The 25,463-nt window shown below is 43.9% G+C and overlaps 1 protein-coding gene across 1 annotated transcript in view; it reads left to right on the top strand.

Annotated features, from left to right (window-relative positions):
• The window catches only part of SLC5A1 (solute carrier family 5 member 1), a 32,667-nt gene that overhangs the window by 4,704 nt on the left and 2,500 nt on the right, over nucleotides 1-25,463 (top strand). The window contains exons 3-14 of the mRNA XM_006266971.4: nucleotides 5,981-6,085; nucleotides 6,945-7,004; nucleotides 8,220-8,324; nucleotides 13,748-13,853; nucleotides 14,100-14,180; nucleotides 15,435-15,655; nucleotides 16,709-16,844; nucleotides 17,580-17,687; nucleotides 20,109-20,259; nucleotides 20,879-21,047; nucleotides 23,583-23,798; nucleotides 24,426-24,528. Coding sequence (XP_006267033.2) covers nucleotides 5,981-6,085; nucleotides 6,945-7,004; nucleotides 8,220-8,324; nucleotides 13,748-13,853; nucleotides 14,100-14,180; nucleotides 15,435-15,655; nucleotides 16,709-16,844; nucleotides 17,580-17,687; nucleotides 20,109-20,259; nucleotides 20,879-21,047; nucleotides 23,583-23,798; nucleotides 24,426-24,528 — 1,561 coding nt within the window. The remainder of the gene's footprint in view (nucleotides 1-5,980; nucleotides 6,086-6,944; nucleotides 7,005-8,219; nucleotides 8,325-13,747; nucleotides 13,854-14,099; nucleotides 14,181-15,434; nucleotides 15,656-16,708; nucleotides 16,845-17,579; nucleotides 17,688-20,108; nucleotides 20,260-20,878; nucleotides 21,048-23,582; nucleotides 23,799-24,425; nucleotides 24,529-25,463) is intronic.

Below are 25,463 nucleotides of genomic sequence, written 5' to 3'. Positions count from 1 at the left end.
AGAAAAAAATCTAGAAAAATAAAACAAAATAAAAATCAACATAGTGTTGAGAACAGTGACTTACATAATGTGATTACAAAGAAATGCCACTTCCTGCTTTCATCCTTGGGCTGTGCTAAGTGTGATTATGACCTGAGGGTATTCCCAGGAAATGTTGAGTTTCCGAAGTCCAAATAAACACACTCTTCACATTTTATCAGATTTGCTACTTTTGCTTTCAGGGTGATGAGATGTGGTGATGTGACTGGTTGCTTTCTCAAATAGGGAAGGAGGAAGCAATTAAACCCTTCCAAGACATTTCCCATTGTATATTTTCAGTTGTAACATGCTATATTGTTATACTCAGTGGCCTCAAGGATAAGCTGGGAGAGTAAAAAGAGGAGAGAGCAGGACAGTGAATTGTTCTTTTGCTTTGTTGACTCCACATAAATGGATGTTTGTCAGTGGCAATTTGTCCAGGATTTATTCCTAACAAGAACAGGAAAGGGATTATAGTCATTGTAAGAAAGCTGTGTTCTGGCAGGTTAGATGAGAGCCAGCAATCAGAAGAAGAGAGGTAAAATCCTGCTTCTGATACTTGTGTGTGGGCACAAGCCAGATGATTTGTTTGTTAGCAAAATAGGGTAAATACAGTTGCACTGGGCAGAACCTACCAATTTTGCTTCAAATGTTTGGCTCAAATCTTGATGTCAATTGAAATTAGTGGTGCCCAACATTTAACAAAACTGGGTCCATGTGAGGTTGTTCCATCCCATCCGTGGGCCCAATTCATGCTTTTGTAGTGACATTGTACTAAGTATGAAATGGATTCGGTAACTTCAGTAGCTAGTGAAGGTCCTGTACATCAAGTTCTTACATACTGACCCAGTGCATTTCCATCAGTAATGAAAGCTGCAGCTTCTCATAGTCCTGTTTTAAGCACCCTGAGAGCAATCCTAAATGAAAAACCAGCTATAGATGTACCGAAAGAGCACACACGGCTCTAAAAGTCTCTTAAAATACAGAAAACTGATTGTGGCATTCTTATAAAGCTAACTATGAAACCCTGGACCATGGACACTGAATTATTTCTTCTTTTGCAAGCTGGAGGGGTGAGGAGTTCAGTCAGATAACAGCTGAAAGTGTTGCATTGTCTTATGGACATAGGGAGGGATATACCTGATACTGGACAAACCGGTATTCTGATATCTTTGGTATGTGGTACATCACCCAGTATTGACAGGGCCCTGGAAATAAAAATGCACAACAGTAAAAGTGTGGGGACATATCTCTGCTCATCAACTACATTAAAGGGTACTTTGGTGCACGAAGAAACAATAGACCCTAATCTGCTCTTCTTCAGGAATAACTGTTAGAACGGCATAAAAGTAGTGGCTGCTGGGCATAAATAGCTGAACAATACAGCCTCTGGAAAAATGTAGTGAATAGTAATTTTGAAATATAAGGAGAGGAATGCATGTATTAAATTGAAATTGAACTGATTTCTCCTATTTTGGAAGAGATACTGAGCAGAGAAATTAAGCATTGCACAGGATGGCACTAAGCACTCTGTAGGTTTTCCAGAGTGGCTAAAGGTGCAGAGAGCAGGGGATTCATGCATGTATGTGTGTGCCCCAAAGGAGTAGAATAAAGAAAGCAGTGTCCTTCCCCAAGAGTAGTCACCTCTACAGAGACCCACCATGAGCTAAGGAAAAGATCAAACACCAGAGACCAAGAATGTATTCACTTAGGCTGCTGCACAAAAGGTAGGATTCACAGAGTCCCATGAGACTTAGGGCGGGAGGGGGGGCAATGACAATCAGGACTTTTCTGATCAAAAAGGTAATGAAAACAGTAGGGGAATAGATTAATGAATAACACAGAGAAAATGAACTGTAACTTTAATCTACCTGCAGCCTTCAGTTAGATTAACCAAACCCCTGTCAAAAATGACCTGTCAAAGGATTTTAAGAGAAGTTATAATATTCTTGGATCTCTAGCCCTAACCTCTCCCTTCCCATCTCACTTTATTGCCCTCTGCTTTCAACTTTAGCAGTCCTTCCCCTTTCCCTCATTTTTCATCTTCCCTCTTCCTACCATATCTTTCTTTTTTCATCCATTTCCCCCCTGCCTGTTTGACCTTTATCTTTGTGAGCCTTCCTGCCTTCAGCCCATCCTTTGGAAGATATAGTTATGGAGTTGCCTGGTGGAGGCTGCACAAACTGGTAAAAACAACTGTTTCCTTGGAATTCCCTTAGCAGCTAAGCAACTGCATCCACAGGGCTCCACGTCATGAACCTCAGGTCAAGTCAGCAAGGGCATGGAAGTGAGGAGAACCACTTCCTCTGACTTACTTTACCTGTGTCAGCAAGGTCATAAAAAAACTGGCCTGACTGCTCCTCTTAATAACATAGGGCCTTGCAACTGCAATACTGCACCTGTAAGGAAGGAAAGATGTTAGTGGTAATATGGAGCAATCTGGGAAATGGGTCAGAATCCTTTGGCTATTGCAACTGGGGATCTATTACAGGCACTATCAATTCAGATTGGGGGAATTCAGTATTCAGTCCTATCTCATATAATCCAAAGCTTAAGGTCTACTTTCTCTCTAGGTCTCCAAGGCTCAGTGCTGTTGAGTATATTTGTGTCTAGAACAAGGCTGACATTTTAAAACAGCTTACGCGAGTCTAGCTCCTTCAAAAATCCCAATGGCAAGGGTTAAGCAGAACTCACTAGGCACTTGCTTAATGAGAGTAGCTATAATAGGTACTGCAAAGCATTAGGTAACCCCCTTGTAGCTTTTCTTGCCACAATTTACAAAAGGACTGGAGAGTCAAGGGCTGTTGTGGGTGATATCTTCTATTTGACCAATTGCATGGTTGGAATAGACTTAGACAAGCTTTTGAATGAAGTGCATTCTTCTTGCCAACATATTTCTACACCTCTGAGTTAAAAAAAAAAAAAAAAAAAAAAAGCTTCCCCCCACCTCAGTGTGTGTGATGTATAAATACTTTATGTAAATATATGTACATTAATGGATGTATGAATCACTGAAAACATGGTTTTAGATTGCATTTGTAGTTAGTACGTGCTAGTGGGTCTTCCCTGTGTCAAAAAACTACAGAAGCAGAAGCCAATATACTTATATGCTTACACTGCTGCTTCTTCATGTTTGTTATCCTGATTGCATGGGTTTCCATTTGGCTGTGTATTTTCTTGGAAGTTTGATGAAGAAAATACAAATCTTTTTGCACAGAAACAGTCCCAGCTTCACTCCAGACAAACAACCCAAGTTCAGAGGCACTCCCACCATTCTACTTGGAGCTGTCAGTTTTCTGGGTCCTTAGCTGGCTGCTTTCATTACTTAGAGCTGCTTAAGGTGCATTTCAAGCCTTCAGGCCAGAAGCAGGAACTCATTCAGTGAGAACTGGAGAATAATGTAGTTAATAATTTCTAGTGATTGCATTCCTAATAACTCAGAATGAGGTTTAATAATTCATCCACAGGTGAAGCAGTGGACAACAGCTGACAGAGCAGTGAAACCAAGACAGCCTTCTGCCCAAATACAAAAATAAAGTTTTGATAAATAAGATCCATACATGCTCAGCACCCTTCCCTCTTCAGCTGTAATCTATGGCTACTGGTGATGAGACTATTGCCTCCTTTTTTAAAAAATGTGGTTACTATTGTCTTCCTATAGACCATGTTCCTGTTCCTGCTAAAGGAAGTGGCATCTGAGACCAGTGAAAACTAAGCATGTCCTATTGGGTCCAATTCTAGGCAGTGGTGTGCACATCTGTAATTCCCAGTGACCTTGCGAATGCTGTGAGCTTCCCAGAAACTGGAATGCAATGTCCCCATACTGGTTGAGAACTGCATTACTTGGACATACTCACTGAGCTAGAGGAAGATAGCGTTTAATTAATTTCCATAGCCACGTCTGGGTGGAACAGCAAAGGGAAAACCCAGGATTAAGTGTAGGTGGGGACAATGAATTTGCCCTTGTGGCCTCGGGAAAGGGCTTTCTTTTTTTATAATCTATCCAATCTTTTTCTTTGACTCATTCACCACTACTGTGTGTTGCATCAAAAATCATTCCTATTGGAACAAACAGGTGATGGAATTCACCCTCTTACTCTTCTTTATAGTCTTTCTCTTTGACTCATTTGCTGATACAATTGTTTGTTATATCACAAAACATTATTGTGGAAATACTTGGTGTCACAAACAGGATAGGGCTGATTGCCTTTTGAAAAGTATGGGGAACTCCAGGAGTAAGCAGAGCAGAAATTTGGTATTCCAGGAGATTTGTCCCTTCACAAAGGTACTGGAGCCTGAGGAAAGCATAAGATTGCTAGGAAGAAAAGTGAGAATGGGGAAAGAAATTATAATGTTTTGTGCTTAGTTTTACTTGCTGAATATATCTTGCATTTAAAGTGTGGGAGAGAGAGCTATCTTGTCATTAAGAAGCATGAGCCAAAGGCTGCTAATGCCTTTCTGGCTCTCACATGGATTTACTAGTTATGAGCCTAATTTTCAGAGTCTAATTTCTATGCTGAAAGCTCCATGTTATCCCCAGGAATTGCAAACAAGCACTGTGAGGACATGGGTGTGACTGCTTGTGCTCCTAGAAAGATAATTTATTTTTTTGTGATGCCTGATGATTTCCTATAACGCTAAAGGAATGAGAAGTCTTGCCTCTTCCCCACTTCTTGTTCATCGGGGCACTACAACTTCCCACTCATTTGCAGATAGTGAATTGCTCTCCCTTTTACAAGGATTGTAGAACCTTAGACCAACTGACTGCAACTAGTGAATGAGGATGGAGAGTGTATCGCATACAGTGACTCTGGGCGCAGTCTGAATTATATGTATTTTTAAAGTACTTCAGGATCCTTCATCATGATAAGTCTTCAGTACATTTAAGCTATGATTATTGTATCTGATACCAAAGAGTGGGAGAAAACTGTTCAGCAGAGCTCAGCTCAGCTATCCTCCATACCTTCTTTCTTTACTTCTCTCCTCTTTTTGCAGTTATCCTTTCTGCTGTTCTTATAGGATTTGAAAACAAATAAGAGTTCCCTTTTCATCTCAGAACCACTTCATCTCCTGTGTATCCTCTGCTTGCAGTATCCAAGTCCATCTCAAAGTATTTTCCCACTCAAGTTTCTCACACCCAGATATAAATTCCTGACCTTATAATAGATTACAGTTTTGTGCTTCAGTTCAGGGAAATTATGTTCACGGCTTTTTCTCTCCATCTTCTCCCATTGTCTCTTTGCAGTACTTGATGAAGAATGAGATTTTAGGCATAATCTTGATCTTGCATATGTGCCATCTCCTGTAATCCAATAATGTTTTAATTTGCACTTTAACGCTTTAATCCAATCCAATAATGCTTTAATGTTCCCTTGACCAAAGCAAGCCATCTCCAAAAGGGGTGCATCTCCCACTGGAGATGCAAGCTGGCCATATGGCTTAAGCATCTTTTGTTTGATTATATCTAATTTTCTTGATGTGGGCTAGAATCACTCCTGGAGCAGGGTCAACATATCACATCAGTCCAAGCTGCCAAGGGTTTTGGCCAAGGGCATTGGCTGCTCATTTTGGAATATATGACCCAGATGACAGTTAATGAAGTTTTGCAGAGATTCATGAGCAACATGCAGCATGCTTATTTTTAGGAGAGGAAGGATTATCCTCTAGCAGTGTCCACTTGGCTGATTTAATATGCAACATCCTACTTGGTTTCCGTTGCTTGCAAATATGATGGTTACATTTGTGTGCATGTGTGTTGATGTGGGAGGGAGTCTTCAAAGCTGTCAGGGAGGTGGTGGCTGCCAAGCACTCGGATCCCATGGCAACGACAGACGGACAGAAAGGACAACAGCTAAGCAAGTTTTGTTTTGTTCCCAAGATGTTTTTCCAAATGGAGTGGCCGTTTTAGCCAGGGCCTGACTTGAAGAACTCGGCTAAGATCTCATGTTCTTTCTGTTTTCAGATTGGTGCTTCTCTGTTTGCCAGTAACATTGGCAGTGGGCATTTTGTGGGCCTGGCAGGAACAGGAGCAGCTGCTGGAATTGCCACAGGAGGATTCGAGTGGAATGTAAGTGGCACACATTTAAATCAACAGCCCCTGATAGCCTGGGGGAGCAGGTTACTGTGACCCTGGTGGTGATGGGGGAAGTATAGTTTTTCTCTTGGATCTTTAGCCTCTGCAAGAAGTAATGGCTTCTCTGCCAGTCTTTAGTCTGCTGCAGTATGGAAGCAAGCTAATCTGCTGAGGGAAACTCTGCTGCCTAACATCCTGGCTGGCAGAGATGATCAAAGCGTACTTGGATTTGGGGAGAGAATGTTTCCTAGAGTGGTGGCTGCTGGGAGACTGGATCAAGGGACTGGAAAAGGGGACATGGGTGGCATCCTTAGAATGTCTGTGCTGGGTACAGAACAGCCTCTAGAGGGCTGCTGGCATTTTAACTTTCACAGATCTTTACTGAGTAAAGCTAGATGAAGCAGTGATTGAAATTCAAGAGCCCACACTATAGTCAGGCTGAGTGTTGGTAGGGGATCTGCAAGAGAGGGAAACTCTTAAGACCTGTGCTGAGACACTGCATATGTATTTTCCCCATACACAGGCAAAGGGTAAGTGTTGAATCAATCTTCATACTTCAGTAAGTCCCAGCGGAGACTTCCTTGGGGGATTCTGTTGGATTCTAGTGAAATCCTAGCCCCATTTCAAGTCAGTGGTAAAACTCCCATTGACTTAACTACAGTCAGGATCCCATCCCTTTGAGTTTCAGCTGTAAAATGCAAGCAGAACAGAGGGAATGAGGACAAGGGTCTTGCACTGGCCATGGTTCTGTTTGCTGTAGCAGTATCATTAACATGCAGCCTGATATTTGGCTTCAACAGGGAGTGCTGGTAAGAGGTTAAGAGGCTTAATTCAGCTGATCTTTTTTGTTCAGGCCCTGATATTTGTGGTCGTTCTTGGCTGGGTGTTTGTACCCATCTACATCAAGGCTGGGGTAAGCACAAATATATATTTTTTGCCCATCTTTGTACCCTGTGTTACTATTTATTTCTCACCCTATTGTGTGTGGGGTCTAGCACCATCAGAAAACCATTCTCAATGGCAAGAGACTTGCAAGTTGGAGATATGATCTGTACCAGTGACATATACATGTATTTGGACAGGGAGGTTCTTCTGGCTTTGAGATCTTTGCATGGGGAAGATTGGGAATTCTCTGGCTGCTTGTACACACCACGGGGTTTTAATTTGGTTTAGTTCTCCCTAAATTGAAATGGTAGGTTTTTAAAAATACTGCATCAATTTAGGGAGAATTAAACTGAACTAAAACCCCATGGCATGTACACAAGGATAGCGGCCCAATCGTTACTTGCCTTTTTGGTGGCAGGAGGCTTGGGGAGCCGGGGGTGGGGGGAGGTGAGCTGCTGGTGGGCCGAGAAGTCCCTGAGCTGTGCGGGAGCCCCCCAGGCAGCACCTGGCCTGGGCAGTCCTGGGGGGTGCTGCAGCTGCAGAGGGAAGCACTGGGCCCCCTCACAGCTCAGGCAGGCAGGGTCCAGGAAGGAAAAAAAATCAGGCTTGCTGATTTTTTAAACATTTTTTTTTTCCTTTCTTCAGTGCAGCCTGCCTGCACAGGCTGTCACTGGGACCCACAGCCCCTGAGCTGTGCAGGGCCTGCCAAGCCCCAAGCACATCGGCTTCCAGCACTCCGTGCACTGTTGCACTTTGTTAGGTAGCAAACTAAAGCACCTCGGAGGTGTGTTATCTCGCTATGTACCAAGTCATTTGAAGTGCAATACACTGCTGAGCATACAAACAGCAATGCCATTAAAGTGGTGAAAAAGGGCATTTAACCCACTTTAAAGGCCAATTTTGTGGCATGTACAAAGGCCCTCTTCTGTGTCTCTCCCCAATTCTTGCAGGTTTTTTTCTTCCTCCTGCACCTCTGGGGCCCTCATTTCTGTAATATCTGGGCAGCAGAAACTATCTGAAGTTATGTCTGTGTTTCCCAACCTTTTCCAGCCTAAGGCACACTTAAATTAATAATAATTTTCCATGGCACACTTGTTAAGACCTTCCCTATCCTCATACCTATTGTAGCTCATTGCCATGGCAAAGTTCCACAGCACACCAGTTCATTTCTGACAGCACACTGTTGTGCCATGGCACACTGGTTGGGAAACATTGCCCTATCATGAATTCTCTCTTTCCACAGGTGGTGACAATGCCGGAGTATCTCAGGAAGCGATTTGGTGGCAAACGGATTCAAGTCTACCTGTCAGTGCTTTCTCTGCTCCTTTATATTTTCACCAAGATCTCGGTGAGTTACACTTTTCCAGTTTTCCCCACTTCTACTGTATACTGGCCTGAGAGAGAGAAGCTCAAGTTTAAATTATTCTGCACCCACACATGACCCATTTCTACGTGCCTGGCTCTTTTGGTTCTCATTCAGTGTCCTTGGCTTAACTTAGGCTGGTAAAAATGTGTTTCCATGTTGTTACTTCCATTTAGTAGTGGAAATTCTGGAATATCCAAGGGGAAGCTTTTTTTCCTAGATGCTTGTTATGATTTCTCTTTTTTTTTTAGGGCTTCTTTTTCACATGTGCTTCCTTCTGGAATAGGTCGGGATAGTGGGAGTCTTGTACTGCATACCGTATACTCCATTTCAGGAATCAGTGATAGAGACTGATGAGAAGGTTGCAAGCTATTAGACTGTGTCACCCCCTTTTCTGCTTCTCTTCTCCAGAGGGTAACAAGTGCTGCTTGTTTCCCAGGACCACCCATCCACACTTTGTTTTGAGCATCATCTGGGCAATAGGCCTCCTTGCCATCTTAAGTTTATAATTCTCTTTGCCTTCAAGCCGGGGAAACCAAGACCCTTTCATATGCAAGGAGTATGAGGTGTTTTTTTTTTTTTCTCACCTTCATCCTCATCTTTTCCATTACCCTCCTCTGCCATAAACAATAACCTTTTAGCACTGTGGAAAGAAGAGAATGAATGAGGAGCAGTTAGAAAAGAGAGTGGGTAAATGTGAGGAGAAGGGAGGACTGAATGAGAAGGAAAGAGAAGAGAACCTTTCTGTTGATCAGCTGGTGCTATGAAGTGCATCTCAGGAGGGTGCAGTGCAAGAGTAAAGGGAGCTATGATTTTCCACACCTTTTGAAACTAACAAGACTCCAGCCTAGTCCAGAGTCCAGGCAGACCCGGGGCTGTTGTTTTCCTGCAGTTGCTATGCAAGGTTACTCTTTGCCCCCCAAATGGGAGCTGAGTGATAATAGTGCAATTTAAGGTAAAACAGTTGCTCTCAGATCTCACACCCTTGTGATAACTGACCCTCACAAGGATTATAAATTAAACAGGCTGGGACTTGGAAGAAGTCCACACACTGGGTTTGCTCTTGCATTTCTTTCAGTGAGCAGCAGTCAATAAAACTGGTTTTATGTGCAGCTGTAATCACAAATCTAGCATTTGCAACACAGAGCATAATATTATTCTATCAGCTCCAATAGATGTGGCATGAATCCAGATAGATAACTGATTTGCAATCCTAGTATGGAACTTGTATCTCTTGCTGTATTGTGAAAAGGCCATCAGTTTGCTAACTATATCCTAGATTATATATATTTATAAAAATATATATATAAATTTCCCCTGATATCCAGTTGAAGTGACCTGAGTTGGCTTAGGGGGTTTCTGTCAGTTCCAGCAGGCATGCCCTCCTCTTAGGCAATGGAATAAGATGGGAAGGTGAAAAACTACACAGAATAGGAAAGCCTTCAGGATCTGCCTGTTAAAGGAGGGATAGCTGTTGAATGTTAAATGCAAAATTATGCCAAGCAAGTGGTGCAACAGAAAGTTTAGTTTGGGTGAAGTGGGCAGGGAGGGTAGTTTGAAAGGAGGTGGAAAGGCAGCAGAGATGTAGGCAGGGTATGCCAAGGGTAACAAGTAACAATGTTATCACTAAGGGGCCAAATCCTGCAGTGATGTCACTGGGTAAAGCTTATACATTGAGGTGCAGAAGCAGTGGTGTAAGTGTAGAGAAAGATGCAAGTGGGGAGCACTGGAGCAGGGAAAAAAGGGTTGTGTCTTGTAAAGAGAAGTCAAAGGGATAAGATGATTTGCAGCAGTGTATTGAATTAATTGGCTATAGGTTGAGTGTTCTCATCCTGAGTTACAATAGCCATCAGAGACGCTCTCAGTCCTGCCCAGCTAACACAACAAAGCAGCCCATGATGGGGCCATTATAGCTGAGCCCCTCTCCAATTACAGCTTGTCCAACTGTGACCTCTGCACATTAACTCATCCAGGTGGCATGCCTGTTGCCATGACAGAATTAACTGATCAAGGGCAGCATACAGAACTGTGCCCGTGGCCATGGCAAGTGCCTGTCAGTCCAACAGGTCACCTGGAATAAGGCAAACAGAGAAGGGCAGCAGATCCCAGTATCTGCACACTAGAACTTTCATTTAGTATGTGAATACATCTACAGTTCTGTATGGGCACTGAGGCAGGTGACGTATGCAGGGTGGCATGCAAATACCAAGAAGCTCTGTAGGAATCTTCCCCTCTGGTGCCAGAGACATAGCATTGCTCAAAAATCTGAGTCAAGACATACCAGTTGGTTGCACAGATTTGCATATTGCTTTCAGGCTGCTGCCTTTGCCGATCCTCCCTGTCCTTCCTGTTACTATCATTGCCAGCCAACCACCAGAAGATGACTTTCCTCATCACTTGTGGTTACCTTGACACACCTAAGAATTTGAGTCATGGTGACACCCACAGCAATTTAGGCTTATGCATCAGTATAAGATCTTGTTTTCAGGGTACCTGTTTTCTGTGTTGCTTCCTCCATGCCACGTGTTTGTGATTGTGAGAGCTTTATCCAGGGTGCATGGCTCTATGTATGTTCCATGACTACTCGGCTGCACCGGTTCCTGTGTTTTTTCTGGCAGTCTCCATTCTCTTATGACAGACTAGTAATGGGTCCGCTGTGTGTCACCATGCAGAGCTCCTGCTGTGACTCTCTCTACCCACTCGCTTTTTCCCTCTCTGTTCTATGCGCTCTTATTCCTTTCTTGTCTTGCTTGGCAGCTTCTTCACCAGCTCCCCAGAAAGAGCCATGATCTCTTAAGTTCCTGAAGCCAAGGTATGTTCTGTGGAAGCAGAGCACTGGAGATGGGGCTAGAGAGCATCTGCATGAGTTGTGCCCATAACTGCTTTGAAGAAACTGCTATCTATTCATGATGCTACTGCTGTTCCTAACAGTGTAGCTGAACCACAGGTAGCAAAGCTGAGCCAGAAGATGGTGTAGACTATCTAATGAGCGATATAAGTGACTGATTGCTGTTCACATCCTGAAGGAATTCAAAATCTGAATCTCCTAAGGCACTGTGGCATTTTCTTAACTTCCTTTAGTTTTTCTTAGTAGTCTTAACTACTGTTAACAACAGTAGTTGTCATTGAAGCTACAACCAATGTCGCTTCTAGTTTTCTCTAGGAGTTCCTGCGTATTTGTGCGTGGCTCTTGTGTGAAGTCCTGCAGTGCAAGAAAAACATTTACTAATTTCAGAATAACGATAAGCTTTGAATGCTATCCATAAAAAAGAGTTAATGAAGAAACAAAGAAATATCAGTAGTAAATTATCTAACTGCGAATAGGAAAGGTGAACGTCAAAGGTAATTCAGCAAATCCAAGGGAGTTAAGGTATCGCTCAGAATGTTAAATAATTAACTGCATATTTCCCAGTGGGATCATTTTATAGCCATTAATATTTAAATATATGCATGCTAAACTAATGCTAAAAATAAACCTGGTGCACTTTGGGACATGACCTGATCGGCCACCTGAGGTTCGAGACGGCATCTCCTCCCAGACACAGCAGATGATGATTAAGCAAGTAGCATATGGGATTAAGCTCTAAAACCTCTGGTCTCTTAGTCCTAATTCTGAGTCTCTTGTTGGGAAATCCTGGCCCAGCCTCCCTGGGCACTGATTGCGAAGGTGGGGGAGAATTAAGGATGGGACTGTGCTTGTGTTACATTTCCCCTGTGTGGGTGCTGCTCTGCTCCACTCCAGCTTTCTGCATGCAAGTGGGCAATGGCTGACAAAGGAGCAGGACTGCCAGGCTGGCCCTCATGTGCGCTCCTCACCCTGCAGAGTGCGGTGCTGAGGTGTTGTCAGGCCTTGCAGTCTCAACATTGCAATAGCAGCCATGAAGTAGTTTCTCAGGGGTAGGCAGGAGAGGATTTCTTCCTCTAGCGCCTACCCAGCTAGAGGTGGAGTGGAGTGGATTTGCCACTGAAATATTTTCTGCTTAAGTTTCCTTGTCTGTAAAATGGAGTAGTACCCAGTTCCTAGTCTCACTGTGAGGATACACTATGGACATCAAAGAGCTTTAAAGGTGAAACGTGATAAGCAACATTATTGCATGCAGAACAGCCTCTCTTATATCCTTGGTTTGATCCAATATGGGATTGGCCCTCCCTGCTTTACTTCAGTACTTGCTGTTGTGACCTCTAGTAGAGCTGACAGCTAAAGCCCCTCTTTAGCTGTGCTTGTTTGGGGATTTTAGGTGAGCTTTTCCAAAGTGAATGAGTGACTTTGAAGCAAAAACTCAGTGACTTGATTGTGGTTGCACTGTCTGATCCACATAACAGTCTCTTTGCCACTGGGACAGCTTATTGCACTGCTGCAAACTCCTCAACAAAACAGCCTTCAGTGGTACAGCATGAGCTGGACTGAGGTAGGCCAGCCTGATGTCACATCTGGGGACGCCACACTGAGGCAAATTCTTTCTCATCCTCAGGAGCTGCTTAGCTAACTAACCTCCAAGATAAAGTGTTAATCCTAAAGCTGAAAATTCATCTCTCTTACAAGAGCTAAATGTCCTCGTAGCAGGCCACCTTCAAGTCAGTTACTTTGAGGCATTCATTGAACTTGTGCAAAATAAGGTGTTGTCCTAAACTACCAGTACCAGTTGTACTGCACGTATCTGTGTGGAGCTAGGAGAAGAGACTTGTAGCTTATCGCTAAATGGAAGGGTCATTGAACATAATTCTTCCTGGATGACACAAAGGTTGTCAGTGGGCATCAGTGTTCACATGGTCTGGGGCTTAAGTGCTTTCTTGTTGTTTTTTCCCCATATGTAAATGCACAGGGGTGGAGAGGTGACTAGTCACATTTGGTTAAGATGAATTGTAGCCACATTTCTGGGCACTGAACTTCAGAGAGAGACCAGCAGTTAAAATAAGACAAGTCTTTGGGCACCTATACACATGCTCTGGGGTGCAGCGGGGGGTGGCGCTTTAATTGGAGTGGCTCACAGAGATTAGTCGAGTCTGCTGGAGCACTCTAATTAAAGTGCCTGCATCATCATGTGTATTCAGCGTCCCACACTTCAAAATGGCAGCAAGGGCACTTTAACTTTAAGCTCCCCTGCCGCCATTTTGAAATGCAGGGACACTGAGTACATGTGACATGGAGGCTCCTGGAGTGCACTAATTAGCATGCTCCAGCAGACTTGATTAATCAAGTCTGCTCCAACCTGTGCTAATTAGCACACATCAGAGCAGAGCTTCGTCGTGTATAGGTGTCCTTGGAGACCAAGGAGATGGGCTTTCTTTTTATTCTGCACATGTTTTTATTCTTTTGTGCTGTTCTTTGGGGGAAGGGATAGGTTAGAGCAACAGAATTGTTCTCATTATCTCCACCTTCCTTAACCTTTCACCTTTCTTTTTATTAGGCTGACATATTCTCTGGGGCTATATTTATCCAGCTGGCCATGGGCCTAAACCTTTACTTGGCTATAATTATACTGCTGGCCATTACTGGTCTTTATACCATCACAGGTGAGTGCACGGAACAGCCTGACAAATTTCAAAATGAGTTTGAGTGATGCAGACAGATGAAAAGGGGAGAGAAGAGAGGAGAAAGGAATGAAAATATGAGTGGAAAGTGATTTGGATTTGTGTATAAATGTGTGTGTGTGTGAGAGAGGGAGAGAGATACTGTATAAGAGTACAACGAGGTGATTCCTACTGAGGCTTTCTCCTTCAGAAGAGCTCACCTATTCTTGGCTTTTTCTTTGCCTCTAGGTGGCCTTGCAGCTGTGATTTACACAGACACCTTGCAGACCTTCATCATGCTGGTGGGGTCCTTCATTCTCATGGGATTTGGTAAGTAAATTGGGTGAATTAGAGCCAGAATTATACACCTTGTGCCCTACTGTCCCAGTGAAGTGGGTCCAGCATTGTGGGGTCCTATCAGGTCGCCAGTTGTAGCACTGCAGCTGCTTTTGTGCATTTGCCTGGAAGAGGACAATAGCATTGCCAAGTCTTCTTGTCATCCACATGATTGCATTGCCAAAGCAACAATTAATTCATGACATCATCCCACATAAGGATAAAATATTTTGTGTATGGAGGTGGGGAGGGGTGAGGCAGAGTTGTTGCAAGCATTGAGAGGTCCAGAAGGTAACTTGTTTCAGGAAGGTTATAGTAGGACAGTGTGTCAGACTAGCTCATGAATTTCTAGTGCTAAGCAGAAAGGTGATTGATCACATGGTACAGCTGCTTCTTGTTTCTAGCTGCTAAATTGCATTAAAACATCTCAAATACATTAAATATTTAAGCTAGTCTTGTAGTTGCCATAGGGATATCATTCCATTGCCCCCATTGCCCATGACAGATGAGATGGGCTCTGTGATTAAGAATGGGAGAGCAAGTGTCCACAGGCCCATCTATGCATTAAAATATGGCCTATACTATGAAATAGAGCCATATTATTAAGGAGCTAGCCTGCGTAATTAAATTGAGGCTTAATTTAGACTTTTGGATAAATGGTTCGCTGCAGAGTCAGAGGCCTGGGCTCAGTGGCCTGAGAGGTCCATTGCAGTTCTGCGTTCCTAAGAGAAGGAAATAATCACAGGGAATCCTAGGAAGCATAATTTTCTTCCCTCTTCAGAGGCATCTCTGAACTCCTGTGAGCCATGGGCCTTAGCAGTGCAGAGGGCAGCATCAGTAGCTATGCTGCTAGCAGCTGTGGTAACAGCAGTTGGGTTTGCAGTACAGCAATTGCTGTTTTTGCACCCCTCCTTCCCCCTTAGCTATGCTACTGCCGCTCTCACCTTGGCTTGTTGTTCAAAGTGGAAAGCTTAAGTATGGGTCATGGGAAGGAGAGTGGAGTCAGGCAGAGTGATGTAAAGCTCCTCTATAGTGGTCTGAGCAGCAAAGCCACTCACGCTGACACCTTGGTTAGGAGAGCTTTCTTAATACAGTGGGGATTTTTTAATTTTTTTCTGCCAACAATGATTAATTTTGGGCAGGCTTATGGCACCCATAGCATGAATTTTCCTTCTTGGACTCTTCAGCTCCATCAGAGACTTTTGCCATTTAACATCTTTATCAATGGTCTTATATTCTGTTTTTCAGCATTTGACAAAGTAGGAGGCTACAATGCTTTTGTTGAGAAATATATGAATGCAATTCCAACCAACTTCACATACACAAATGGTACCCTTAACCCAGCGTGCTACACCCCTCGGCCAGATTCCTTCCACATCTTCCGAGATCCCATCACTGGAGACCTGCCATGGCCAGGGCTTATCTTTGGTTTGAGCATCCTTGCTTTGTGGTACTGGTGCACAGATCAGGTAATGTAAAGGCTACTGGATTGGGAAATTCAGTGTGTTCTAAAATCTGAAATCCAGTTTTCATGGATCTTTATTTTTAAATGTATTTTCCCCCACACAGGACTGCCATAGTGTAGCTGTTATCTCCTGAGAGCAAAGTTATTTTTCTTTTCAGCTTTTAGATTCAGATCCAGTCCCTACTATGTTGAAACGTGCATGTGTGTGCGCATGCGCATATGTGCACAAGTGCGTGCCCTTTTACATACTGTGATGGGCAGAGATATGTTCTCTATGATGGGTTTTCCCTCTTTCTTGTGATACTTGAGTGTCCAATTTTCAAATATGGGCATCTTGATAGGCCTCTTAAATAGCCTAGCTACATGCTAAAAAGGGCCTCTGTCAGTCTGTTAAAGTAATTTCCTATCCAGCTATCCTGTGTACAGTTCCTATTTGTGCTGTTTTAATCTCTTGTGTATACAACGGTGAGCAGATACTTACTGATACTTGCTGAGTTCTCTCCTCATCCTACCTCAGGTTGAACGACCTTCCCCTTTCCTTCTTCCATTTCCTCTGTAGGCATAGCAGTCTACACAGTCTACAAAATGATTATGTTGGGATATGGAGAGACGGGGATATGTACTACTGTAATTGTGAAGTACTGTCCGGCTTGTGTGAATGGGTGAGGAATTTGGTCAGCCCCTAGCAGGGTGATCTACCTATGCTCCATATCATGTGGATTGATTACCTATATTTGCATGCTAGTGAGGGTAACTGTCTCCCCTTAGCATTTTTTGCAAATATGTAATCCTTTTATTGATTCCTACTAAGCTTATTAATATGTTGGGGCAGGGAGTTTTACACTTGAAACATATTTTGGACTAACAGTATTTGTTACTTTTATCTTTGTGATGCATCTGCTTTTCCCTTCTAGGGTTTTATTTTTTTGTTAAGGAGGACTGGTTAGAACTCTTCCTGGAACACAGATTAAAGAGCATCATTGCATCTGGATGCAGCTGGCAGGCTGCGTAACAAAGCTCTTTCCTGGAGTGTTTCATGTCCATGTGTCATTGACAGGTTATTGTCCAGAGATGTCTCTCCGGCAAGAACATGTCCCATGTAAAGGCTGGTTGTATCATGTGTGGGTACCTGAAGCTGCTGCCAATGTTCCTGATGGTGATGCCTGGGATGATCAGTCGGATTTTGTACACAGGTAAGATCAAGCATTCAAGCCCCTTTAGCCTCTTCTCGTTACTGTCTCAGTGCCCCTTGGTCTTGTCTTCTCTGTTCCTTTCCAATTTCCTTCCCCCTTTCTGCTTTCTATACCCAGATCATTAAGACACCTGCTGTTTCCCTTCCCTCTGCTCAGGGTTCAATAATGCTATCATTGTCTCTTAACTTCTCCACTGGTCACAGCATTCCTGCTTTGACTGAGTGAAGGGAAACCACCCCCATCCATGACTGATGTTTTGCTCCCAGGCTGAGGGATGGAGTTTCGGTCACCACAAGGGCTGTTCCCAGCTCCTGGAGGTTCCTGAAGTTCTCATGCTTGCTGGTTCAGTGTAAGCATAGTGCCAGGCTGTCTTCCTTTCCACACCCAGCTGTGTACACAACAGCAGGCAGTAGAACAGATGGGCAGAATGGGAGGGGGCCTTTTCTTGATTCAGACTGATGCTGCCCTGTACAGCACCCGCATTCTTCAATCCTGCCCCCATTTCCAGCTCTGTCAGGGCAGTTTTAATCTTCTCACATATAGCACTTCTACTTTTCCTTCAGGCAGGAAATAAATGGTACAGAAATGGGATTCCTCCCCCAACGGAGGGCCCAGGATGGTACTAAGCAAATTGATGGTTTTCCTCAGAGATGAATTTAGGAAGTTCTCTTGATTTTTGGATAACTTGCTGATAGAACCCCCCTGGCATTTCCTGTTTTGTGATCTTCTCCTCAGATGTGGTGGCTTGTGTTGTGCCCTCCGAATGTCAGCGGTACTGTGGCACTCCTGTCGGCTGTACCAACATTGCTTATCCAAAAATGGTGGTGGAACTTATGCCAAACGGTAAGATCGTGCCTGGTTTAGTGTTTTATGTGGAGGTTGCAGTGGCCAGGTTACAAAGGCTGGTCGTTAAGGGTGCTAGCTTCTAGGCCTGTACAAAGCGGCTAGTATTCACTTTGGATTCAGATTCAACCGATTTGGGGGACAGTGATTCAAATCACTGTCCCAAAACAATTCGGCCAAATCTGATTCAGAGATTTGGTGGCCAAATCTTCGAATTGGCCCCATCCCCTGCCCACTCTCTCAGCTCCCAGCTCTTAAAAAAAAAAAAAAAAAAAAAAAGCCCCCGCTTACCAGCTGTTGCCCAGCAGGGGTGCAGTCCCCGCCACTCCCCATTGCCCCATGCTGCATGGGGGGCTTGGCCATGAGCCCCCCAACCCTCGCCCGCTTACCCAGGCCCCCCATGGTTGACCCACCCAACCCAGCTCCCAGCCCTTAGAAAAAAAAGGGGCTTTTTAATTTTAAAGAACTGGGATCGGGGGGGGGGGGAGTTTGGAGAGCAGCTGGGGGTCGGAGGGTGCTCAGGGTTGCTGGAGGAGCAGGCAGGGGATGGGGCCTGGCAGGGGTCCCCCCATGGTCCCCTCCTCCAGCCTCTTCCTCCCCTCCCCCCACTTACCGGTTCGGAGTCTGGGTCCAGCTCGCTGTGGCAGTGAGCAGGGACTGCCCAAATCACTGAAGCTCTCCAAATCTTTTCCAAATTAACTTGGAGATCTTCGAATCAATTTGGATTTTTTAACGTCTTCTGATTCGATTTGGATTCGGAGATTTGGCCTCTGAATTGGGCCGAATCTCCTCCAAATCAAATCAGCACCTGAAGCTTTGCACAAGTCTACTAGCTTCCCTGGCTTGGAATTCAGCTGCCAGAACCAAGGTCTGCATTACTGTTTAGTCTGAATTGACATCAGTCCCCCAGCTTCAGCTATGGGAGGCCCTAACACCATTCCATTACACACATCACATTCCTACACATAACGTGTTAAGGGGCTGCTGACTGCAGTGCCTGTAGCCTTTGTTATGGCTGTTGGTGCCAAATAGTTATAGAGCGGACACCAATGTTTGCAAATATCAGATGGTAAAATACTGCTTGTGTTGGCTTATGTAAGGACTGAACCTGACCTTCAATTACCAGCTACTAAAAGGATGTTTCTGCCAGGATTTCTGCTAAACCCACTGGGAGGAGAAAATACAGCCCTCCTGGTGTGCAGCCATGAATTCCTTATATTGGGCTTATTCAATTACAGAACAATGCTCCTTCCTGTAGAGAGGCAGGCATACGTACAGGGAAGAAAGAGAAACCTGCAGACATCCAGTGTGTCAGAGACAGTAAGATCAGAAGGGATTACAGTGATCACCTAGTCTGCCCTGCTGTAAAGCATAGACCAGAGGACTCCCCTGAATTAATGTCTGTTTGAACCAGAGCATCTCTTTTAAAGAAACTTGGTGTTTATTATGCCTGTGACTTGCAAAAGAACCACTAAGAAGGGAGCTTTAAATCAGATCCAGGAGGCTGCTGCTGAACTGTCAGTATTAGGACCAGCTACCTTGGAGCGGTGCCTTGTGCTGAACTCATCCTGTAGCCTGCATCCCTCACTTTTCACTAGCATCTTCTCTTGAAAAAGGGTGCTGTTCCTGTGAAAGTGACTGGGGGAAACTTGGGTCCTGTACATGTAGGATCTTTAGTGGACCCTAATATAATAGTTTGGCAGACTGGAGAAGAGTTTGAGAGTGCCCAGCCTCAATGCATGCTGAGAAGATTGCACCTCTGTGGGAAGTAACATGGTGAGGAAAATGGGCCTCAACTGCTTGCAGACTTGAGTTAAGGACTTATAACAGAAAGAGGTGAGAAAGTGGCCAGCTAAGATGGGAAATCAAAGCACACCAGACAATAGGAAAGGTAGGGATAGAAACTACCTTGAGCCAGATATTGGAGACTTACCATCTCTACAAGGCAGGGATGATAGTGGTTCTGGTTGGGATTATTGTTCCTGAATGCTTTTTTTTTTTTTTTTTTTTTTTTTCTTTCTGGGTGGTCAGGAATCTAATTGGGGAACTTAAACTTGGAGAACAGTAGAGCAGGTCTGTAACCCAGGAAGTTTATATACAAGGATCTGTTGTCATTAAATCCACAAAGGTGGTATCCATATGCCAGCAGCCCAGGGACTTTTCTTTTGGCATATGGATGCCACTTTTGTGGATTTAATTTTGAAAAGACCGCAAGTTCTGTTTTTTCAAACCCTGGCAGGCACAATTCTGCTCATTACTCAGTATGGCGTCATGAAGGTGTCATAACTTGAAAATACTTCATCTGGTGACAGCTGGTTGGGTTGGACAGGTCAGCCCACACACCCAATGCTGTTGCTTAGTGAGTTTCCTGAGTGCATGACCTGTCCGGCTTGTAGCGTGAACTGTCTCTCTCTGTTTCAGGTTTGCGAGGTCTGATGTTGTCAGTCATGCTGGCCTCTCTCATGAGCTCCTTGACTTCCATTTTTAACAGCGCTAGCACTCTGTTCACCATGGATATCTACACCAAAATACGAACCCGGGCGTCTGAGAAGGAGCTCATGTTAGCTGGAAGGTAAATGTCACAGGGCTTCTCTCCAGCATTAGAAATGTAACGGATGCTAGAGGCAGTGTTGGGTTTTTTGTAGTCCTGATAGCCCAGGAAAAATGAGTGCCTTGATGAGCCACCCTTCTGCTGTATCCATGTGGTGCAGCAGTGACCTCTTGTGGCCAGAAAGGTTAATCCCATGTTTTCTGGGAATTCCCTGGAGCCTGTTTCAGACCTTATTTCCTATTTAAAGGTGATGCACATGGGGTAGTTAAATCCAATGCACTCATTTCCTACAGCTGCTAGTTACAAAAAGCTACAGCATCAATTTCTCATCTGTGCTGGTGATTTTGCGGTTGATCTGTCTCTGTTTCATGGCTTGTTGTGTTCACAAGCAACTTATTATTCTTGATTTCCGATTGTTTTGATTGTGGATTTCTCTCAATGGGAGGACTGGCAGTTGATGAAACGAACAGAACTTCCTCAAAGCTGCTGAAGGTTATTTACTGTTGGGTTTACTGGTATTTTAATACTGGTGGGAATATAAAATGAATTGTTAAATTGTTGATTGATTCATTTTTGATTTCTGTATTTGTGACATTTATAAACAGGGGTTTCACTTTGTTATGACTGCCTGTATTTACAGGATGTTCATCTTGGTTTTAATTGGAGTCAGCATTGCTTGGGTTCCTGTGGTGCAGTCAGCTCAAAGTGGACAGCTCTTTGATTATATCCAGTCTATCACCAGCTACCTGGGGCCACCCATTGCTGCTGTCTTCCTGCTTGCTATCTTTTGCAAGAGGGTCAATGAGGCGGTGAGTACAGTTAAGAGTGGTTTGGGTAAAAGTTCACAAAGGACAATCCTTCAGGTCCTGAGACAAACCCGCCTTTGTTTCAAAGTGGTGTTTCAACCAGGTTGTCTTACTCTTGCTTCAGCCTAGAGTCTAATATTTCCGTAGCCCATGGTCTGATGTTCCAGATCTGACCATTTAGAAGGGCCCCTTTATTAAGCAGAAGAATCCTCCTTCATCGCATACAATACGGATAGACAAATCAGCATGACCTTAACTACAGTTCACTTACTCTTAAATAGTTGTGAAGCTGGGGCCACTTACTGCTTCACTGTGCCTTGTGCTGAAGGGGATGGGTTGTAGAGATTTAAGAGTTGAAAGCAAGTCCTTGCCACATTCGATAAACAGGCAGTCTGTCCCATGGTTGAGATTCTTGGTGGGAATTCAGGGGATCTGAGTTCTATACAGAGATTCCTGGCTTATAGGATCTTGCTTTTCCACTTCATCATATCAGCTGCCAAATTTTGGTCAAAGTCATTTTTCCTCAAGGTCAGACTGGTATGGACAACTGGTGGATTTTGTCTTTTTCTGTGGCAGGGCACTGGCAATGCCATCGTTTCCCTGGCTTTTGACTGTGGCAGATAGTTGACCTCTTTTGCTGTTTTGGCTACTGATCATGGTAGTTGTGGTTAAGGGTGTACAGTGGTGATTTGGGGCATTCCTTTAGTTAATGGTAGCCTGCAAACCCACCGGACTGAACTCGGTGGCTCAGGAGGCCCCTTCCAGTCCTGTTCCTACTCCCATCTCTATCCAATGAGGACTTGGGCACATCACTGATGGTTTAAATATCAGAAGAACTGAACATTCAAAGACTCTAGGAAGCCAGTGGGAGCTGTGGTGCTTAGTCTCTTAAAATCAGCCTGACAACTGCTCTGAAGTTCAGCTTTCCCACCTGTAATATTAGGGATAATTATAATTTCCTGCCTCCCAGAGCAGATTTATCCCAAGAGGATAAATTCACTGATGTCTGGAAAATGCACAGATGCTACAGTGAGTAAAGCTGAGAGAGGAAAAAGACAAACACAATTTCCAAGGGTGGGGGTTGGAGCTTTCTAGGTTTTGACTCCTTTCTACCACTCATGTTTTTTTGGAGATTGGTTCAGTTTGCTACTAATGCATGTCCTAATAATGGCATGCATTTTCTAAGCAGGAATCTTCCATTTTTGGTTGTAGCATGGCTGACTCTCAGACACCCTGTGTTCATTAATTCAGAGAGTCTTCCAGTGACTTCAACTGGTATTGAGACTGACTAAGGGCTGATCAAAAATTGAACAAGATCCTCAGGGATTCATCCATAGTACACTCTGAATAAGAATAACTATTGGGAAGAAATGGATGTGATGTTCTACATTTTGGCTAAATGCAGACTAGGAAAAGATTACCATATTCTGATTATGAGCATACCTTTTATTTCTGTAATGACTAAATCATAGACTAGAACAGCACCCCAGGGCCACCAACACCTCGCTTGCTTGTGGGGGCTGAACCTAGGGTGGGAGGACTTGGAGGCTGAGCTGGCAAACCGCATGGCCAGCCAAGCTGAAAAGGAAAGGCCCCACTGGGGAAGCTGCTCTGGGCAAGCAGCAGCCAAAGGGAACACTCAAGGGCCCCGTTTGGCAGGGAGTGAGACTGGGTGAAGAAGTGAAGTGTTTTTGCTATTGTTTCTGTTTTTTGCATTGATTGAACAATGTATTTTTCATGTAGGAAGGGAACAATGAGTAGGTTTTGGAGACAGCCTTGGCCCCTCTCTTCGAAATGATGGCGCTTGGCTTGGAAGGGACAGTGTTAGGGAATAATGGTGGGGGGAAATTATTGTTTTTGTTGACTGTGGTTTGGGAAAGGAGATTAAGGGAAGGGGAGGACACACTACTCGGAGGCAAGAGAGCAGGGGTGAGACATGAAGTTGTTTGCTTCTGAATTTAGCTTTCTTCTTTGGGTGGGGGGGAATTTGTTTGCTCTTATATTAATACTTTATTTTGTTTCTATAAGTCTTTGTCTCTTTTATCATCAACTGGCCTGAGCCTTTTTGAGAAGGGCAGTGTTATCAATTTAATAAATAAATAAAATAGCAGGTCATGGTCTTCATCTCTAGTTATCAACTTACATTCAGAGGAAAAGATGCATTTCCTTAAAAAAAAAAAATAGCTGAACACATGGGGTTGCTATAGATGCAGGAGTGATGTGTAACTGGAAAAATACAGTATTCCTAAACCCAGGAAAATCATTTTAATCATTTCAGAGGCTTTTGGTTAGTCTCTTGAGTTCCAAGGCTTGGACTGTGGACACTAATGTCAGGAACTTATTTAATCATTAGTCTGGTTGTGGACAACAAGGATTATCCAGTTCTCTCTGTTCTTAACATTTTGGTGCTGTAGGTTGTTCACATAGTCACTGCCAGAAATATATTTTATACTGATATTAAGAACTAGAGGGAGAAGCTGTATTTCCAAACCCACAGTAACTCTTTCTGATAACTCTCCCTGTCACTTTGATCTACAGGGAGCCTTTTGGGGCTTGGTCATTGGGCTGCTGATTGGACTGGCTCGGATGCTTACGGAGTTTGGCTATGGAACTGGCAGCTGTATACAACCCAGCAACTGTCCGTATATCATTTGTGGAATTCACTATCTTTACTTTGCCATGATCCTGTTTGGGATATCCATCATCATCATTCTGGGGGTCTCCCTGATTACAAAGCCCATTCCGGATGTACATGTGAGTATCGCTCCCATTGTGTTCCCCAAGACACTAAAGGCCAATGAAGTCATTGTTTACAAATTAAACTTAAAATGAGCATTAACAAAAATATTCTAACCTAGAGTTTAGATCACAAAAATTATATAATCTCTTCCCAGCTGTATGGATTGAGAGAGAACTGTGGTATCTTCCCCAAATTACATTTTGCTCCAGATATATTGATAAAAGATATCACATCACATCTACCCAAAGAAGCTTGTCTGCATTTTGCTCAAGATATATTGGGGAAATGTAGCTCTTTCTGTGAGAAGAACAGTTTTCTGGAAATGCCAGAGGCATATCTGTAGTCAGAAACAGCTTGAAGATATTATACAGTAAAAAAATAAATAAAATGTCAGATGTGGGAATTTACCCCTCAGAATTGCAAAGAGTGGGTGGAGCATTTTGGCGGGTGGGAGCAAAGATCCCTTAAAAAGGGAAAAGGAACAGTTATTCACAGTATCTGCCCTCAGTCCTCCAATTCCTGAAAGTGATTTACCAGATGTTCACAAGCCTGCAGTCTGCCTGCTCGCTGTGCTGGTCCAGGCTTCCTGGTCACAGTGTTCTGAGATTGCAGCTCTACAAACCTGATCTATTTTATGGCAGCTCTACCGCTTGTGCTGGACTCTGAGGAACAGCAAGGAGGAACGTATCGACCTGGATGCAGATGATGAGAAGAAGGAATATCCTAATGAAGATGAAGTGTCAGGTGACTTCTGAATACAAGTCTGTTGTGAGGCCTAAAAAAGCCAGCAGTGTATTTGAAATCCCCACTTTATTCCTGAATAAGCAATGAAGTACCCTGTACTTCTTGAAAACACGGAAGCCAAAGGGCTTGGTAGAATCCTACAGTTAGGTCGTGCATTAATTTTCCCTAGTTCATCAGATTTATGTGGATTAGAATTGAAACCAATTAAGTGAATGCAGTTTTCGGCTGCTCTTTCTGCATTTCCCTTATGAGAAGCCCAGAGCTAACAAGGGTGTTCCAAGACAGGAGTGATGTGTATTGGCAGAGTTATGTATAAGCCTTTGACCTAATTGGACAGAAAAAAGGTGCACTTGGCAGATGTGAGCAGGAGTGAGGAGTGCAAGAGCAAAGGTGATGCAGGCAGGACAGGATGACAATGTACTGCTAGATCTCCACCTGCACAAAGCCACCTGCTTTCTGCCTAGCTCCTGGCAGTACTCCAAAAGCAGCACAGGATCCAGCCCTTCATCTTTTTAATAACTAGTAAACAAAGTATTTGGAGAAGGAAAAAAGGGGGTTAATCCTGCCCTTTGTCAAGCTTCTGAGGAACTGGTACCAGACTAAAAATCTCCAGTCTGCTAAGGCCATCTTGAGTTGTAAAAGCAGAGTAAGTGACCTCAGAGAGCTAGGTATAGCTGGTGGAGACTTCCCCTTGCATAAAGGGTCTCTGACAGCAGAGAAGTGGAGAAGGCAGAGATCAGGAGGGGATCAAGACATACAGTGAGGCCAAGACTGGAGTCAAGACATATGGTGAGGAAGGAAAACAGCTGTGCAGGAGCAGGGCTCTGCTGTGCCAGATCTTCACTGGTGTAAGTTAAGGCTTACCCTGTATTGCCTTGAATCAAAGAGGTGCAGGTGGCTTCCCACAGCTGCCTCTTTTCTCCTTCACCCTGGAG

The sequence above is a fragment of the Alligator mississippiensis genome, chromosome 10 (genome assembly GCF_030867095.1).
Source record: "Alligator mississippiensis isolate rAllMis1 chromosome 10, rAllMis1, whole genome shotgun sequence".
Taxonomy (NCBI): Eukaryota; Metazoa; Chordata; order Crocodylia; family Alligatoridae; genus Alligator; species Alligator mississippiensis.
Note: the sequence above shows the minus strand (reverse complement) of the source record. Positions and strands in the feature narration are given on the sequence as shown.